At 39.7% G+C, this 19344-nt stretch overlaps 1 protein-coding gene across 5 annotated transcripts in view; it reads left to right on the top strand.

Annotated features, from left to right (window-relative positions):
• MBOAT1 (membrane bound O-acyltransferase domain containing 1) overlaps positions 1-19344 on the top strand; it is a 55704-nt gene that overhangs the window by 24162 nt on the left and 12198 nt on the right. For 3 of the 5 annotated variants that reach the window (XM_054058883.1, XM_054058881.1, XM_054058886.1), the window contains 5 exons: positions 1737-1832; positions 10882-10937; positions 13119-13173; positions 15921-16104; positions 17728-17920. In XM_054058883.1, the coding sequence (XP_053914858.1) occupies positions 1737-1832; positions 10882-10937; positions 13119-13173; positions 15921-16104; positions 17728-17920 (584 nt within the window). The remainder of the gene's footprint in view (positions 1-1736; positions 1833-10881; positions 10938-13118; positions 13174-15920; positions 16105-17727; positions 17921-19344) is intronic. The other 2 variants (XM_054058885.1, XM_054058884.1) reach the window with 1 other exon arrangement.

Here is a 19344-nt window from a genome sequence, read left to right as displayed (position 1 = left end):
TAAAGAAGCTATGTAGTTTAACCTGCATGCTCCTTTCCATGGTGTTTTCTGCTAGTTTTCTCTGGTTGGGGTGCCAGCCGTCAAGGCCTCTAAATGTGCAGACTAATTCAGAATCAGAAAAGCTCCAAGCTACAGCAGCAATTCAGTGTATCTCTCCCCGTTTACCCTCCTTTCAATCTAGGTACTTTACGCTTAAGCATTGAGGCTTACTTTAGATGCTTCATCCCATCTATCACTGTTACACGTCTGAGCTGGGTGTCTTGCCTTTGGAGGGATGCTTGCTGTTCCCGTTGATGAGAGGGAGCCCAAGGACCTCGCTGAGGCTGGACTGGATGCCTGACCCAGATGAAATAAGATAAATTCTGCTCTGAATCTCCTGAAGAAGCTGTCATGTCTGCTCTGTCTGCCTGTCATCCAGCTGTTTGCTGTCGGCTATGTGACGTGCAGGTTGTCTTGCAATCTGTCACTGTCACTTGCACTGCAGTTTATTAGTCCCCAAGGAAGAAAACCTCATTTCTTTTAAAGCCAGCCATGATTGGACAAAGGCCTTGCTCATTTTCAATTGTCTGCTGACTGTTCTTCGTCTGATTTCATCTTTAGTTCCCCACTATGATCAATCCTCCCATGGATATGGGGGGACTTTGCTTGGAAATGTGTGCATATCAACCTTCCTGGCCTCCTGTGGCTGAGCTCTGCTGAGTGTCTAGGATGTGGAGTCTCATTCCATAGTCTGTAGGTATTTGCCTCTTCTCCCCAATGTGGCTAACTTCTCCTGATGCAGGGGACACCAGCAGACCTGGTCTTGGCCAGTCCATGTGTTGTAAGCCTCTCATTCTGGTGTCTCAGCTCTCCACTGCACTGTCTAACTTGCTTCATGTGTCAGTCTGTTTCCAAATATCCATCTTACCTCACTGCTATCCTCTTTCTTGCTCAGGTAAATACAGGAAGAAATTAGTTGTATGAAAGGTTTCACTTGCCCTGGATTGCAGTCCTTCCAGTCTTCAGACTCTTCAGCTCTGAAAATAGAAAAAGCCATGCTACTGTCCTGCCTAACATAATTTTGTGATCATCTTGAAAACCAGAGAGTGTATTTGTCACACTCCACTTAAGGAATATTTCTTTGCTTGGACTCTATAATCTTAAAGACCCTTTCCAACCTAACCAATTCTATGATTTTCTGATTTTTCTGGAATATGGTGTATTTCAGCATGTAGACCTGAAAAGATTAGGCTGCTTGTCATTGTTTGCCTTTGTACAAAGTCAGAAGAGAGAAAATATCTTTAACAGAAACTAAAATGTTTCAAATTTGATCTTAGAAAGAGTTATACACATAAATAAAGAACGCTTACAGATAAAAAAGGCAATGGATAATTTGAGCAACACTTATACAGTATTATCTGGTTTCAAATACTCGAATCAGAAATTTCAAAATAATATATGAGAATGGGAACTTTTAAGTTAAAATGCCCAACTTAAAGTGATCCTATTTCTTCTTTTCTTTTTTCCCACTCCTAGTGTGAGGAGACACCTCTGTAATGGTTCAGCTTGGTACACAAAGCCATCAGTCCTTTTCAAAAATTTCTGCTACATCTTGTAACATAGCTTCAGACTTCCTAGCAACCTAATATGCAAAAGTCAAACTCCACTTCTAAACAAGATCAAAATGAATTTGAGTGATTCTAGTTCTTGTTGGCTCTTGTGTTGCTAACTATGTGTTCTGTACGTTATGTTTTTAGGTACTCCTTTGTCGTGGCTATGGGATACCTCACGTTGTGCCACATAAGCCGAATATACATATTTCATTATGGTATTCTCACTACAGATTTTTCCGGGTGAGTGAGTCTGCAGGCTGTGTCCTGTGTCAATCAGTACTAGTTAAATTTAGTACATTTTAGGAATAATTTTTGTTATCTCAAGACTACCTGCAATTTTCTTTCCCTAAAGCTTTTTCTAAGACTGCTCTGCTTTTTTTTCTAAGAAGGAATAAACGCTGTGTACTTCTTTTTGCATTGACTCATTGTTTCTGTTGTTTTCTTGCTAGGCTCTATCTAGTTAGGAAGGTAGAGCTTGGTTAGCTACACTTCCACCTAGAGCAGTTTGGGAGGTTAAATCTTCACTGTCACTCGTGGGTGCTGGAGGAGCACTTATAGCCCTAGTGGGCAGCATGGCTAATACTGTGGTCCCCGATTGCCGGCTTGTAGAGCTGGGCTGGGTTTCTCTCCTCCCACCTTTGGGAGGGACAGTCATTGGCTCCAGGTCATCCTCTCTCCCATTCTAATTTATCTTGATGCTGCAACTAAGAAGTTGCTTTGCACGCCAGGCACTCCAGCGGGTGGGAGGGGAGGACTTGAGCGGGATGGGGGGGCGGTGAGTGACTGGGGAACTGGGAGGTAAGTGAGTAACCTGGGCAGAGAGACATGAGACAGTTACCCCTGTGTATTTTGTTTGAAAGGTATACTTTTACATGATTTAAAAACAATGTGCTGATCTGTATTCCACTTGTTTAATTGAATGCCTAAATACAGAATAATTAGTGGCATACTAAGAAAAAAATTCTATAAAGTAGCACAGTAAGCTGTAGATGCCGCTTCAAAGCCTCTGTCTTCTTATAGGCATAGAATGGGCAACTGAAGATTATTGCATAGGTGTGCATGCATCTCTGTGTGAGGTGGTGGGTTTAAGCATTTAATTAAACTTCAAATGATGGGGGGAAGTTCCTCTGAGGCTTTTGTGTTTTGTTTTTTTTTTAATTAGAGGAGAGGAACCCATACATTTAGAGAAATTTTAGTTCTATAATTTTTTCTGTGGTTCTTTTAATACACAAAAGCATGTTCTGAAAAAGCATGACATACCAAGAAGCCCATAAATGGAATTGGAATGCTATAGCTCTCTGTGTACGATACAGAGAGAGAAAGAAAGGAAAGAGAGTATGCTTTTCTGAGTAGAGTGTTCAGAAATGCTCCATAAAGTGTATTAGCTGTCTCGCTGAAGACATTTAATAAAGATACAGATGAAACCGGGGGAGAAAAAAGAGGAATGGTGGCTGTTGATATTATAGGCTAGGTACTATTTTTTGCTCTCTTGAGGAAAAAGGAGATACTCTTGTCTAATGATGAGCTTGAGGATAATAATGGTACTGACAGAATAATAAATGAACTCACTCTGTTGTTTGATTTTTTTGTCCTGATGCTTCAAGATACAAATCAATTCCTAGACTTCAGTCAAACATAAAACTGTCAAGTTGTAAACGACTGGAAAATGTAATATAGTTATGAACTTTATCTTCATGGTATATTTTAAAAGCTAAGAATAAATAAAAATATTATAGTGATATTAATAAAAACTTGCAACTCAAAGTGCTGAAACCCAAGTCAGCTTCATAAATCTGTCTTAAAGTGTGTTTTACTCAGCTGTAAATAATATGTGCCCACCGAGGCTTTATGCATATATGTAAACAGATGCGATGACCCAGAGGGAGAAAATATACTTCCTGACCACAGTTTTACCATGTATGACCAGCAACTGGAACTCCTCTTACTTGTTCTCCCAAGTCTGATGGTTCTACATCTATTGCATGTGGTAATTGGGAAGCGTTAAGACAGTCTTCTGGCTGGAAAGATGTCCTAAAGTTCTCCCTTAGGAGTTCACAAACAACAGAGACAGAATCTGTGGAGTGATGCCTCTTTTCCTTCACCCTCCCACCTTTTTGGCTAAATGTGGCTGGGAGTACACACTGAAAAGGCAAAATGCTGGATTTAGGGGAATCTGTATCATTATCCTGTAAGTAAGTTTCTGGTGATATCTGATTGGAAGGAGGAAGTTCTACATCAGAACTGGCTACTTCAGATAGGCATATAGCCAGTTCTAGTGCCATCAGGTTTACAATGTTGGTTCCCTAAAGTGGTGAGCCAGATGTTAAATGGGTGTTTCCCAGTGTCGGTGCTGAAAGCTGGCATACCTCATTGGCTCTTTTGACCTTTGTGTACTTAACAGCTTGCATGCATAACCCTTTTGATATGTGCTTTTAAATATATTTCTTTTGAGTATTTTTTGAGTCATGTCTAAAGTAAACCGGAAAATGGAAGATCAAACTGACTCATCACTTTGAGGTTAAGAAATAAGGAAACTTGTTCCTCATTGGTGGCTAGTTAATTCCTCTGACTCATGCAAGGGTGGGTTTGGTCACTGACTCTCACAATCAAACTGTACTCAAGCTGCTTGAAGCAATTTATTTTTCTGTGTATTGCTTAGTACTTTGGTGAAAATGCCATTTTTTTTAAACTATGTGTCAGGTTTTAATGAAAACCAGTTCCAGTTTGCTACACTTTAAGTACTTTTTAACAAATTTATATGTATTTTATCAAAGTTCTTTCATTGATATTTTTTCAGAAAAATGTGCTGACATAGTTTAGGAATTTCCTTTTGCCTGATTTCTCAAAGAAAACTATTCTTTTTTGAACACTAATTTTAAGATAACTGAATGCTATGTTTCCCCCTTTATTCAAATCTGGTTTTGAGAGAAACATGCATATTTTATTTTACTTGGTTTGCTGTGGCATATATATATTTTACCTAGGAAAACTAAATCCTAACTCTTTCTCCTTTTCTCTCTTATTATTTCTTCTTTATGCTAAGAGGATTATGCTGGTAAGTTGCCTGGTTTCTATACAACTTCATGAAAATGGTAATACTAACATACAGTTGGGGTTTTTTTTCTTTGTATCACAGGCTCAGACCTAATATAGTAATATTATGGCTTTAGTTTAAAGTAAGTCCAGGGATCTTGATTGGGATTTTTGGAAACTAGTAATAGATACAGCTTCAATCTAGCAAGCTACATGAACAAATGCTATATGCGTATCATCATCTGGATGGAATTTAGAGGATCTCCTCATCCATATGAAGTTGTTTCTGCTTTAACCCTTTGCTTGAGTAAGACCATAGAGCTTTTTTGTTTTCTTTTCGAATTCTTGCAGTGTCTAAGCAAGATTTCACAATACTGATTTTCTAAGTGAATGTCAGGGAATGATTGTGCATTACATGAATTTCCTTGATGCTGTTCCTTACAGAAAAGAAAATCAGTTTGTGAAAATCACCACACACAGAGGAATTGCTTTCCATTGTCTGTTGGAGAGACCAGAGCAGAACTATGAGGGAGATTTGGGCATTATTCCTCCCTACAGATCTCAAACCTGTACCTTTTACGTATTTTGGTGGACGTCAGTCTCCAGAAAGAATGGACATCTTTGCGTATTCACTCTATCACAAATGCAGAAAAGCAGCAGCGTTCTCAGCAAACTGCTTAGAAGGGGGTGGTCATTGAAAGAGCCCCTCAAAAACCATAAAAGTAGATACTTCAGTAAAAAGTATTGCTTCTGACACTGATTTTTTTGTCAGGCGGTTAGTGCTTTCTTTCTATTTTTTCCCATCTCAATGTCTTTTAGTATCAAACACCAAAGAAAGGAACAAATGTCTTTTTCACAAAGGGATGGAAAGGAACTTAGATGTTACTCTGTTACCATGTTAAAACACAGTGCAGAAATATTAACTGGTCCTGTGAGTTTTGTTGGCTATTTTTATTTTCTTGTCTTTTAAATGTCTGAAGTGGAATATGTTATCTGTAGCGTATGTTCCAGCAGCTCTGGGTAGCTGTTGTGCAGCAAGTCCCCAGAGTCAATGCGGCAGCGCATGTGCAAGACGAGGAAGGGGAGGTCAGTCTGTTCTCTGTGCCCGCTTGCTGCTTGGCTGCTCTGCTGAGTGTTTGTCCACTTGAAACTGGACTGAGATCACTTACCATTGGTTACAAGCGCCACAATGTGGGAATAAGCCAAAATTCAAGCAGTCGCTACTAGAAACCTCCACACATCTAGTGCATCCCAGCATGCTTCTCCAGAAGTAAATATTCTTTTAAGTGCAATGGTTCTGTCATGAAGGAATAAGAAATGATCTTTGGGAGCTTTCACCAAGAAAAACACACAAAGCAATTTAGAAGTTACTTTGAAGACATGAGGGTATTTAGTGGAGTTTTTCCTCTGTGTGCTTCAGGACTTCTTCATTTTGCTTTCAAAAGCTGAAGTAAGAGTTCCCTGCCAATGAAGCTCTTGTGGTGTCACTGACGTGGTGATCCCCTCAGCAGCATGTTTAATGTCGTAGCAGAGTATGACAATGTGAACTTCTCATCATGGCTTCAGAGCTAAAGAGATAAACCTGAAATAAATGTTTGGTGTTTTGGAGTCTTGTCTGCAATGAGGCTTTTGACTCCACCTCCTCTCTTAGTGAAATCAGGTCAGTGGAAACTATTTCTAGCAAGCATTTGCCAGACTCCTCCATGGGATTACCTAAGGTCAAGCAGACTCTCCTCTCGTAAGCATTGAAGCTTGCTCGGTGCAGAAGTGAGCCTGTGATATGGGGAGGATCCCCAGGGCAGGCTACAGCAGATGCTGACATCTTTATTTCTACTTCTCTGTGCCTCTGGGCAAATTTATTACATTGGGGCGAGCTATGTTTAAAAATGACGTTAACTGGTGTGTTTTTCATTTTGAAGGTTTAATTAGGGCGGTAAAACCCTCTGTTGAGCATTCTTTTAAACTATTGCATCTTTGTCTTGTGTTATTTTTCAAGGCATCTAATGTAAGATAAAGACAGTTTGGGGAATTTTTTATTTGTTGAAATTTAATATTTCATAGTAACTCTTCAGTGAAAATTTCTTGATTTTTTTTTTTCTTTGCTTTAATTAAAAGTTGGCCACCGTATTTTGTATAGGAGGTACAGTGCAGCTACAACCTGAGATTAAACTCTTTAACCAACAGATAAAACATAGGAGAAGGGGAAAAAAATCACACCACAGGTAAATCTAATTCTGTGTTTCTGTTATAGTTTGTGACTGCGGTGGATGTAGAATCATAGCACTTAGCACATAGCTGCGAAGCAGTTGGAAGGTGTTCAAATATGATAGAGTTCACATCATTTAGGCTTCTTAAGTATGTGTTTTATTTTAAATGTCCTGTGTGTCAGGACATTTCTTCATGCTTTGTCTGTAAGTCCAAGTATAGTGGGTAGATTTTTAATACAGCCTAATAATTTTCCCCACTCAAAATAAGCTGTGCATCTCTGAAAATTTGGGAAAAAGAAAGATTATTGCAAGCTTTATAGCTTTGTTAACTGCTTTTCTTGTTTGTAGCACTTCTGGCTTTTTCCACTAGAGTCTTACGATTAAAATATTAGCGTGACGGAAACAGTTGATTATATGTGATATAATGCTGTATTTTACATATTAACTTGCTCAATGTTTTATTGCTGTTTAAAATTAGAGGTTACCTGAAAGGCTGAACAGAAATGACAGTTCAATACTCTGGTATTGCTAAGTTTTAATGATAAAACTCACGTGTGTATTTAGGAAATAATGATACTTATTTTTACTCCTAAATTAATTGTATTTTTTCTTATCTAATTTTTAATATTGAGTCATCCTCATGCATTGCTTTGCAGACATGAGGGAAAGGACTACTTTTCATTCAGGAGAAACAAAACCAGCCTTACCGTTGCTCTATGTGTGTGTGCATGATGAGGAGAAATTGAGCCCCCAGGGAGGAGTGGGACAGGTGTGGGTGTGAAGAAGGTGAGACCCCACCACCTCAAAGGGGTGCCAGAAGACAAGAGAGCTCCGGCACTGCTATTGCTTTGTTGTGCTCTGCCCTGTGTTGCAGCAAAGGTTTGATCTCCCAGTGAGATCAAGTCGGTGGGGGAATGGCAGGTGGATGAGAGAGGAGGAAGATGCTCCCTGTTCATCCAAAACCTTGCTTATGCTTTGTGTCAAATGAATGACGTGTAATACTGATCTTGTGAAAGATTTAGAGGGTGCCATCCCATTGCCACTGTACAGCAAGTTTCCACCTTCCCGAGCAGGGTATGCAAGGACTATGTAGATATGTAACAAAACGATAGCAGGATAGAGAACTGAAGATGTGTCAGATACACTTTATGGGTCTCCCTCCCACCCATGGTGTCAACAGCATTACTTTTGTGCTCTCTTGTCTTCTCTGCAGTTGGAATTTGAGGGAGGCAGACTGTCCATCTTTTCTGATTAAAATGCAGAAGAGATTGACTTGTTCTGCCAGGTTACGGTGTTCTGTCAGGTTACAGTGTTCCGTCAATAAGGTGATGAATTCCTAATACGTATGAAGAGAACATCTCTCTTCTCTGTGTTTATACTTTGCATGACTTTACTACAGGCTGCATTTCTGTTTCCCTTAGTTAATCAACACATCAGGGTTGTTTGCATTTTGGCTCTCCCTATCTTACAGTGGGGGAGGTCCGATTTTCTAAGACAAGTGTCTAAATTTAGGCACTTAAAGGCTCAGAGTTTGAGTTTTGGCTCAAAGCCTGTGTTTTAAAGTTACCTACTCCAATACTGACATAAAGTGCTTGCTGTAAGAAACATATGCAATAAATTGAACTAATTTGAAACAAATGTTACTGTTCACTCATAAAGCTAAAAGGTCACTGACAAAGTAAAGATCTGTGTTTATTGCAGTAGAACTGGTGGTTCACTGGCAGCCTCTGTCTCTTCTAAAGATTAAAAAAATCTGCTTTTTTATATGCTTAAAGGATTGGGATTTATGTATCCTTGAAAGCAAAGCTAAGTTTTGTCTGAATGGGAAAATCTACTTTGAGAAATAGGATGTCGAAGATAATGGTGAAAACAAGCTTATAAATAAATTTTCTTGCAAGATGGTATACCAATTAGGATGACTATTTCACAATATTGGAGTTGCCTGGAACGTGAAGAGTTGATTAATTCATCCATTTCTTAGGTCTAAGTGACACAAGGAGAGCTGCTGTACAAACTCTTTGTTACGGTTGTTTTCCAGATCTGTGTATTTTTGAGCTTGTTCTGGATTTATTTTACTGACATTTCGAATAGAGACTTCTGAAACCATAAAAATAGCTTCTGATTAAGAATTGGCTTGATATTACATGCTCTCTGATTTTGGGTAAAAAATGTAAATTTTTCTACTCACACAGAATTGCATGTCGATTCTTGAAGAAGACAAACATATTTAGTAATTAAAAAAACCCCAACAAAACAACTTATGATGAAAGAATATCTTTTGCCAGTATTATTCTGTTTACCATGCTCAGCATGTTATTTATGTTGAAAATCTGTTTGATTTATCATCAGATTGCAGTTTATCGTAGTTATTGGATTTACATTTGATTGTAACCAGGTCAAATGTAATCGAAGATGATTCAGAATCTCTTGAAAATCTCTGCAAAACATGAATATTTGACTGTTATTTTAGACAGATGTAATTGAATGTAGCTTTTGCTTTTTTTCTTACCTTAAGAAATTGGTGAGGCAAAGGCAGGGCTTGAATTAAAAAAGGCGTTCGGCTTTTTTTCTTTCATTGGATTCCAGAAAAAAATATTAAAATGTTTAAAATTTGGAGTAATCATCTAAATCTCTGTTAAAAGTTCCATATACTGGTCAAACTCTGTAAATAGCATGTATATAAACTCCATGTTGAAGACATCATTTTCATTCAAGCAGAAACCTCTGTACAGTTTATGTTGATGATTTATCACCAAATAAACAATCTATTATATTAATTCTCGGCAAAGACAAATCTCATCTGTGTTTTACATACAATTATCACAATTGCTTTGAAAACAATGATGTATCTTCATCACCCATTACAACCTTCTGGCTGTTGTGTCTATGTAGGTCTCATGGGCAGTGTGAGATCGGGGCACCCTGTGCTGGTGTTGCCAGTGGCAGAGGGATGGGGAGAGGCAGTGTAGACAGATGCTTACCCCTCACTTTGCCTGCCATGGATGCTTCCTGATTACAGATGTTCAGCACCAGTCCTTAGAAGCTGTATTTGGACCACAATTATCACTGGAGCCTCTGCCTCGACAGACTAGTCGTACCCATGTTTCCCCCCCCCCATCTTATGTTCCTCTGAATGCTCCTGGCCGATTCTTTTACCCTCATGGGGACCAGCTCCTGACACCACCTACCTGAGTTTTGCCAATTTTTTTTCTATTCTTTAGCTGTAGCAGCTCAGATTTGCCTACAGTGCTAAAAAGTCTGTAAAGCTGATGGTGGGAAGTGTAAGCAGCCCTATTGAATGTAGTGGTTATTCCTAAACTGCTTATTTGGTTGGCCCCAAAGCTGCTGGGTGGTTGTAGACTGTTAAGTGTGGCTCAGGTACAGCTAGCTCGTATTTTGGGGAGGCTCCAGATCCCACATGCTCAGCCACTCCCAGTTGGATAGTGCATCTTGGAAAAGCTGTCCACAAGGCAGTTGCATGGCCAAGAAGCAAATGGGAAACTGTTGTGCTAACAGCTATTCTTGTATTTGCGTGCAGTCCTAATTGATAGGGCTATTCATGTTGGGAAATAACCATGTGTATCTGCAGAACTGACATTTTTTAGGGCATTGAGAAGTCAGACAATAGGAGAGTGACAGTAGGAAGAGCCGGAGTTGTGTTCCAGCAGCATTGCCGTATTCTAGTGTTCCATCATATGGAGTTTGTGTTTGGCCTTTGAATGAAAGGAAGCCCAGTGGACTGCAGAAGCTGGTATTTCCTACTAGTGTGTTTTCTTCTGAATTACAATTTGCAGTGCTGCAGGATGGGGAGACATAAAATAAGGCTTTGTGTGCACTTAGCAATTAAAAATTCCAGTGCAAGTTACTGTGGCGTTGTTTTGAACCCAGGCAATTGTCTATGCCCGAGTTCCCCCTTCAGTTTTAATTGGATGTTTTCCACTTGTTGCTAATGCAGTTATGCCTTTTAAAGGAATAGAGACATTCAGTGAAAATGCTGGGAATAGTTTGTCTTACAAGACACATAACTGTTGTTTCTGTCTTTGTTATAGTCCGCTGATGATAATTACACAGAAGATCACAACGCTTGCATGCCAGTTACATGATGGTAAGAAAAGGAATCTCTTCCCATGTCCTGAAGGGAGGCTTTTTATTCCAGCACATTCTGTGGTTGAGTTACAGAGTGGATGAATGTAGTTCAGCAATTAGTTCCAAATGGAGAAGAATAATGCTTTGTGGAGGAAAATGAGAAACTTTAAGTTTTGGTCAGTTCTCCAGAATCAAACTGTCTTTGTAGTAATGAAGACAACTGTTTTTCCCTTTGGGTGCTCTACTTCCTTGGGGCCGAACTTAGATTTTAGCCAGTACCACTGTCTGCTGTTTAGATGCTACAGTGCATCTCCATTAAGCTCTCTGAAGCTGTTCTTGATTCTCAAAAATCAAAACTTGTGTTTAAAACATAGGTTCAGTCATTAATGAGTTAATACTCAGTGATAATGTACTCCATGAGTTGTGAGGGAATTGGTTTCGATAGTCTTTTTCCAGTGCAGGGAAAAGCATGGTGGCAAGCAAAATAACATTATCTTCAGTCTTGTGCTGTGCTGTGACAAAGAGCACTATTATTTCCCAGTAAAATGCCTGTGTCTTATACAGTGCAAAGGTTAGGAATGTCATTTGTCATCAGTGCGGTTATCGCTCATGTCTACTGAATTTGCAGCCTGAATTTCTGTTGATCTGAAGCCCATTGCTCTGCACCTATAAGCTCTGGGTGACTAAGTGGCCTGCTATAGAGTTGTTATGATCTAGGATTTAGGTGATGGCCACACCACAGACTGCAGGGTCTTGGCATTGTTTGCAAGCCAGGTTTACACAAGTGAGTCTGCTGCTTTTAGCAGGTTGTAATGGGTGCGGCTAATTGACTCTGTTATTGACATTCATGTTGCTGGTCCTCCTCTGCTTCTGTTATTGAAGTTAGCTGGCTCAGGTATTGCTGCAAGCCACAATGATGGTGATGCACACCTAGGATATTGAAGGTAAATGAACCAACAGAAAGGAAAAGATAACCACAGAGACGTTTTAAGCAAACCAGAAGTCCAGCAGGTTAGTGATGGTGGAAAAGACTCATACGTATTGTGAACATCCATGTATGGAGCAGTTGATCAAATAGAGGCAGCTTGTAGTTCAAGCATTAGTGACAAATCTCTGTCTGTAAAAATTTAATGCAGCTGCCCGTAAATGGAAATGGACAAACAAAATACCCAGCCCCTTAAGTAATTAAGTGCTTAATTGTTTCCCTGGAACTCATGCCTTCTCAGTATTTATATGTGCTATATGAAATAGCAGAGAGAGAATGGAAATGAGTGGCTTACCAGCAGTAATGGGTCTTGCATGTGTGTATCGGTAATTATGGCTAGTAGGTTTAGAACAGTAGTGTTAATTATGCCAAGCCCCTGGTCTTGTGAAGATGTATATATGCATACTTAGCATCAAGTCCTGTGACTTATCCCATAGTGGGCTGTTCTGCTGAAGACAGTGGGAATCCTCACAGTATGTGAAGCTAAAGCTTCAGGGTGAAGTTTTTGAGGTATTGCTATGAACAACATCTGTTTATGCACTGGCCATCGTACAAGATTTCTCCATTGTTTTCCTTGGAGAGCAACTCTGTACACTACTTCTGGCCCCAAAGGTCTTGTACACACAACAGGAGGTTGCCCTTCCAGTCTGGACAATGTACAATTCCAGGTTATTGCTGATGTGTGTGTTTAGGCTTGCTCCAGCAGCAGGCAGCCAGGCTGTTTGTTCACACCAGTGGAGCTTCTGTTTCCTGAGAGCCCATTTCTCTTCCATTGCCCGCTCCTCCTGCTGTGAAATGCTCCATTTCTCACCAAGAAGACAGCAGGAGGCTTGTGCTTAAATGAGACAGCGGCTTCTGGGAACAGAGGTTTCTCCAGCCCAGGACTGTTAGCAGAGCCTGCTGGGGGTCGCTGCCAGTTAGTGCCATTGCGAGTTGCGTTGTGTGTGTGGGAATACTTTGACTGCTCTTCCTTATAGTGTAGCAAGGGTGAGCATGGGGGAATGAGATAAGGGACTGGATAAAGAGGTAGCATAGAAGATGACTGTACTCAACCTAAAAGTTAGAAATTGAGCCATATTACAACTCCCTCTGACAAAGAGAACTTAGAGCTTACGGCTTTAGAAAGTTATCTATGGATGCAAACATAAGGCTTTGGGGATGCCTTTTATTGTTTGGCTTTCAGAAAGATTTAATGTGAATTTTCTTTCTCACTAGGAATAGGGCGACAAGCTGAGGAACTCACTGCTGAGCAAAATCGGCTTGCTGTAAAGTAAGAATTTAATTCTCCTGGTGATTTGTCTTCAATTTCATCCAAAGAAGTTTAGAGATTGAGTTTGTTTGTTTATTTCTTGTTCCTTTGCAAGGTCAGCACCAATTTATTGGACCAGCTATGAAAATGTTCCCTCCTTCTTCCCAGTCTGTGATAAGCCAAAAGTCCTACCTGCTGTTTTTATTTGCTTGAGCAGTTTTGTTTTGTAATGCTGCTGTCAATGCCCTCCTTACACAAAAATAGCTTTTCTGCTATATTCCTTATTTCTTCAATCCAGGAATCTGGCCTTATCACCCTGTGCTGGTCTGGAAAGCATTGAAGTACTTGGCAACACTTCATTGTCTTAAATATATACTCCACATGCAACAAAACTAGTCTTTGCTGAATCGACTCTTTTATATTCAGGCTAAGACTGTACTATATGGACTTTATGGTTGTTGTCTTCATCCTATCTGTGATATGTTATTTCTCCAAGTAGACAACTACTCCTCTCTCAGCAAACCACTGCATGGTAAAAATCTATTTTTTGTTTGATTCTGATGTTTCAAGTACTACTTTTTTTTTTGCCATAATTTTTGGGCGCTGAAATTGTGTTTTTCCTATCTCACTCCATGATGTTAATACTCCTACTCCTTCATGTTATGTAACTAGTCTCATTTTTCAGAGGGAGACAGTATGTTAATCATGTAAGCACCTTTGGGTTTTTTTTCTATTTTGTCTCCCAACATAAATGCAGAATGCAGGTGGATTTTTTTTTCCTTTGAAGAATTAGTGTTACAGAGTTAGTCTTGGAACCATAATTACTTTTCACCATAAAGTGTTTGTTGAAGGCCAAGGAGATTATTTCCTTCATTTTCAAGGAAAAAAATTCAGCCATCAGAAAGTCTGTAAGTTTCTAAAAGTAAGAAGGGAGTAATTTCTTGAAAAGCAGAAATCCTGTATGAACAGTCATATAACTTTTGCTGTGACCTAGAGCTTTGTGTCTATTTTTAAAGCGCACAGCATAATGTTTAACTGTACTGGGCCCTTGTGACCATATGATTAACTCTAGTCAAATTCCCACCAAACAGGCTTTTTTTCCCCCTTGTACTGTAGATGAGCTCATAATAGAAAAGTACGTGCCAATAGCTCAAGTGTTGGTGGCAAAAAAGTCATAACTGAAGAGTTTAAATCCCCCTTGTTAATAGAGCCTTTTGTCTTCCCTCCTGTTCTTGGTCTGGTTTTGTTTCTCACTCATCCTCTCTAAATTCCTTTGTGCATTGCTCATGTCTCCCCACCCACCCATGTGCAGAATCTAAATTGAAACTAATGTCTTTATTTTTAATCTTACTGTAGAGCTCAGAAGCCCTAATCATGGACCTGATTTTGCAGAACAGAAAGATGAACCTTACCCCAAATTGTTTGCTGCATCTTTCTGTGAAATGCTTTCACCAGAAAACATAGCATTCGGGCACTAATGTCTACAATAACCAGCAGGGTGGATACAGAAAATCCTGGCTAAGCTAACTGTTTATTAGAACTAATTCCACTTCAGAATAGCAGTAGGCAACAACAAATGTTTAACTGTTGCTTAGTTTTCCTGCTAGAAAATCATGTATTGGTCTGAAGGAATTTTAAGTGGGTTTTGGTTTATGCGTGTCGATCTGTGTCTTGGACAGAAGAGCCCTGTAGTACTATGCCCTAGTTTCTGTTCTCATCTGGGGACTCCTCGTTTACTTGGATTGTACATTCATGGACAGCACTGTGTATCTCCGTGCAGAATATTGTTGGTGGTATATTTTGCCACATAAATAAAGCAAGTCCAACAATTTACAGATTACACTAGCAGTGAGAGGCCTGTTCATCTTTTTTCCATCCTACTAATCTGTAGCAAGGAGAGTGGATCTTCTTTGTTTTATACCTAATGTAAAACCTCTGAAGGAACTTCTGAGATACATTTGCAGAATGGAAATAATTAACATGATGGACTTTCTTTGCCTTTCATCTTCAGCTGTCTTTTGATTCATGTGTCTTTTCCCTGTAGTTCCTTTTCCTGTTAATGATGCAATACAGGCAACTACTTCCTTTATTTGCACAGCAGAACAGAGTGCCTCTTCATTCTCTTCCCGTCTCACATCACACTTAGCGTTTTTCAAAAGGCTGGACTGAAGGGTGGGTGAGAGCTCCTCTCAGGCCTGAGAGTCCTAGTCTTAAATGCCTCCTGCCTGGTGGCTTACATAACAAGGCAAGGTATTGCATTGCACAGTTTGGTGGGAACAGTGTTACTCAACCTGTCATCTGCCAGCCCTTAACTGGTCCCTGACATACCTGAGAGATGTCCAAAAACAGTTAGAAACTTCTCACTCCTGATACTGTTAGCATGTTCAAAATGCACAAGTCAATTTTTTTGAGAGTAGGTATTTAAATTTATGACTGTTTTTAACTAAAATGTTTCTAATAATAAGATGATGGCTTTTCAGATCAGTAGCACTCATTAACCTGTAGCTGAAGCACTTCCACGTTACCCTTGTTGTGACTGCCATCTGCCAGAAATCACTGGGAAATAATAGAGGCTGTGCTTCATTCCAAAACAGACCTAGTGATGTTTCACCTGGGAGGAGGGTGGTAGCAGAAAGTTGCGGGCTGAGGCAGGCAATACAACAAAAAGCATTTGTGAAAGCCTTTGCTGTATTTTACCTTGGTTTTTTTTTTCTGTTTGTTGGTTTGGTTTTTTTTAATTTGTGTGTGTGTGTGTATGATTTTCACAGGACAAGACCTTCTTTACTGGAGTATTTAAGCTATCTCCTCAATTTTATGAGCATCATAGCTGGGCCTTGCAGCAATTACAAAGATTATATAGCCTTCATTGAAGGGAGGCATGTGCACATGAAACTGTTAGAAGTGAACTGGAAGCAGAAGGGTTATGACAGACTTCCTGATCCTTCTCCAACTGTAAGTTTCAAAATGACAAAGACTTATTGCAAAGGGCAGGACAGTACAGCTTTGTGCATGATTCTTATAATTAAAAATGAAGAAGAAAACCCATTTTTGGACTGTCTTTCCAGTAAGCATTACAGAGGGGTTTTTCTTCTGTGAAGTGGCTGCTGTTTTTATCACAGGGTGTCTTCCTCTTGAATTCCCAAATGCATTTGGCTTGCAAAACAAATCATTCATTAATGAGTGTCCTTTGTGAAGAGATGGGAGCAGTCTGCAGGTTGGGGCAATGATGAGTTGCAGTTCATCTCCAAACAGAAGAGGAAATGTCAGGAAAAAAGAAAGTCAAATCTCACCCATAGTGCAGGAGATTTTAGAGTACGTGAGTCATGGCTAATCAGAAACTGTAGCTTGTCCATGTGCTTTGCAAGGGAATCTCACACTTTAAGATTACTTAGAGGTCATTTTTCGTGTACAATTTACGCTAGTTTTATTTATTTTAAAATATTACTTAACACCTTCTTATAAAATTTCCTTCTTGTAAAGCAGGATAGCATAGTGTGAGAACCAGAGTCCTCTCTCTAAGGTGACACTGGATGGTCTCCTCTGGAATTGAGTATGGGCCTATACATACCTGATTGCTGTTGCACATGGTTGTATTTCTACTGACTTCAGTAGTGTTGCTTCTGACTTACAGTAGTCTGATCAAGGTCAGAATAAGGGCCGTATTGTGTGAAATAAAAAGAATAAAAAGATAAAAATATAAAAAGAATACTTGGGATCAAAAAGTGCATTTTGTTTCAGTAATATGTTGTACTTTTATTAGTCTTTGGGAACATAAGTCAATTTTTACATGGTACCCATTGCCAGATTTACCTTTTTAATTATAACTTTATCAAGGAGAGTTTACTCCTGATGTGTGTTTGAAATCAAGCTTCTAGCTACTGACATGATTGTTGATAACATTAGTTTATAGAAAGATAGGGAGTGGTGATAGAAAACAGTATGGGATAGCAGACACACTATGTATGGCAAGTTATGCATGGTGTACAAGATGAACACTTTTAAAACAAGTAATTTGTAGCAAGTCCTCTGGATGCTATCTGGGCAATGATACCTACTGTTGTACTGAATACTGATGCTTTTGGCCTCCTGGAGGAATCCAGAATTTAGTTCCAGGGAATATTCCTCCTTTACATTGTAGGGTGTGGTTCTGTGTTTGCTTCTTTTCTTATTATAGGACCATCTCGAACTGGTATAGGAGTCTTTTGTGAAATTCATCACCAATTTTGACTTCTAGTCATCCTTTGTACCTATCTGTAGGTAGTTCAGTAAAACAAATTAGGGACTTTGAGCAGCCTGATCTGGTGGGAGGTGTCCCTGCCTGTGGCAGTGGGGTTGGAACTGGATGATTTTAAGGTCCCTTTCAACCCAAACCATTCTATGATTCTATGAAATTAAACCAAAGCTTTGACCGTGGCTATTCTTTTTCACCTCTTCTAAATTAATTACTATCAACTTTGTCACTGCTAACCTTATTGGTTCTTGAAGTGCATTGTTTTATGTCATGAGTACTGCCTTTTGTTTTTTTTCCCTTAAGCAAATGTTTCTAACAAATATTTCATTGTTTGTGCTTTTTAGGGAGCAGTGATGTACAAGCTGTGTATCACACTAGTATCTCTCATTTTATTCTTGACACTTACCAAGAACTTTCCCATGGCATATATTATTGATAATGAATTTCTTGATAAAACACCCTTCTTGTCAAGACTTGGTTACCTGTATGTTGTAACACAGGCAGCAAAACCAAAGTATTACTTTGCATGGACATTAGGTAAGTCTGGCTACTCACTTATTTTGTTAGGTAACAAATAGGTTTATAAATGAGGGAGAGGGTCTGAAGCATTGTGGGGAAACAAAAATAAATTAGTACCTAGAACTGTAGTTCCAGTGGGAGATGTTCCTACAGGCAGGGGAGATGCCAAAAGTTTTGAAAAACATGCATAAAATCTTCTCTAGCTTCTCCGACGTCTCCTGCCTCTGGAACCGAATCTGCTTTTCAGTTTCTTGTCAGTAAATATAAACTCCTTTTCTTGGGAGCCATTTAGACTGGTGCTCAAAATAAACTTTTTGTATTTTACCTTCTTCATTTTAGAAGTCACCTTTCCCATCTATGTGTGAGAAGTCAAGTCCTTCTAGGCCAGACTGAAAACTGAGAGACTGATTTTTTTTTTTTTACTTTTTGCTGGTATTACAAACTTTGTGTGTAGGGGAAACCCAGTCGGCAATAGACCTGAAACTGAGAAGTGTCATTGAGATTGGATGGAATGAGCCAGGGAAGCTCATTGCAAGGCTGTGATTAGACGGCTGGGAATAAAACTGACAGATCAAGGGAAGACAGCCAGAATTGTTACATTTGGGGATGAGAAGGGCTTTGGGATAAAGAATTGCTTGCTCGGAAACTTATTTTTGTGGGATCCAGTGTTAAATTGTTCCTTCTGTTTTTTCCAGCATTATAGTTAACTAAAAGTCAGATAAACTGAACTTGGATTTGTGATGTGATTAAGCAGTAGAAACTGTATAAATACCTTACAAATTAGGAGGATTTGGGGAAAGGCACACACTTCATACTGGAGAGTGAGGCCTCTGTTATCCGCATTCACAGCCAGCAGAACAGCAGACACTTTATCCTTCTGCAGTTTAGCTCGTGGTGGCACAGCACAGGGCCTGATAAAAATGCTTGCTGAAACAGCTGATAAGCACTTCCTGTCCTCAGAAAAGGACAGTCACGCTATTGTGCGAGAGCTACGCTGCTGAATTCCTCCAGTTCCATGAAAGACGGAAAATTCAGCTTCTTGCTACGTTAGCAATAGTCATGGGAACGTGGCTGCAAGCCTACCTCAGAGCTGTCTATGAAACTGGTTTGGGACTGAGCACCTGCGTCCAGGGAGCTGTGAAAGCAATATGCCGGAGCTGTGCAAGTCAGCAGGGAAACCTCTGCTGGCTTCTGCGGAGATTGGGGTTTTGTGAGCGATTTGAGGGTGGGCAATTCAGGTTCTTTTGCACTTCACACTTTGTTCTGCAGGTCAGGAAGCAAGAAGCTGACAAGCCTGCTGTATTATTATGTCCTTGGATTTCTGGGGTTTTTTTTTGCTTTTGGCAGAAACACTAAGCAGTCCCTGGCACCCTTAGAGCAAGGGGGAGCAATTCCAGGAGCACCCCTGGTCTGGGAAGACAGGTGCAGCTCCAGTCTTTTGA

This window comes from Cuculus canorus, chromosome 2 (assembly GCF_017976375.1).
Source record: "Cuculus canorus isolate bCucCan1 chromosome 2, bCucCan1.pri, whole genome shotgun sequence".
Classification (NCBI taxonomy): domain Eukaryota; kingdom Metazoa; phylum Chordata; class Aves; order Cuculiformes; family Cuculidae; genus Cuculus; species Cuculus canorus.
This window is presented reverse-complemented; position numbering and strand designations above follow the sequence as displayed.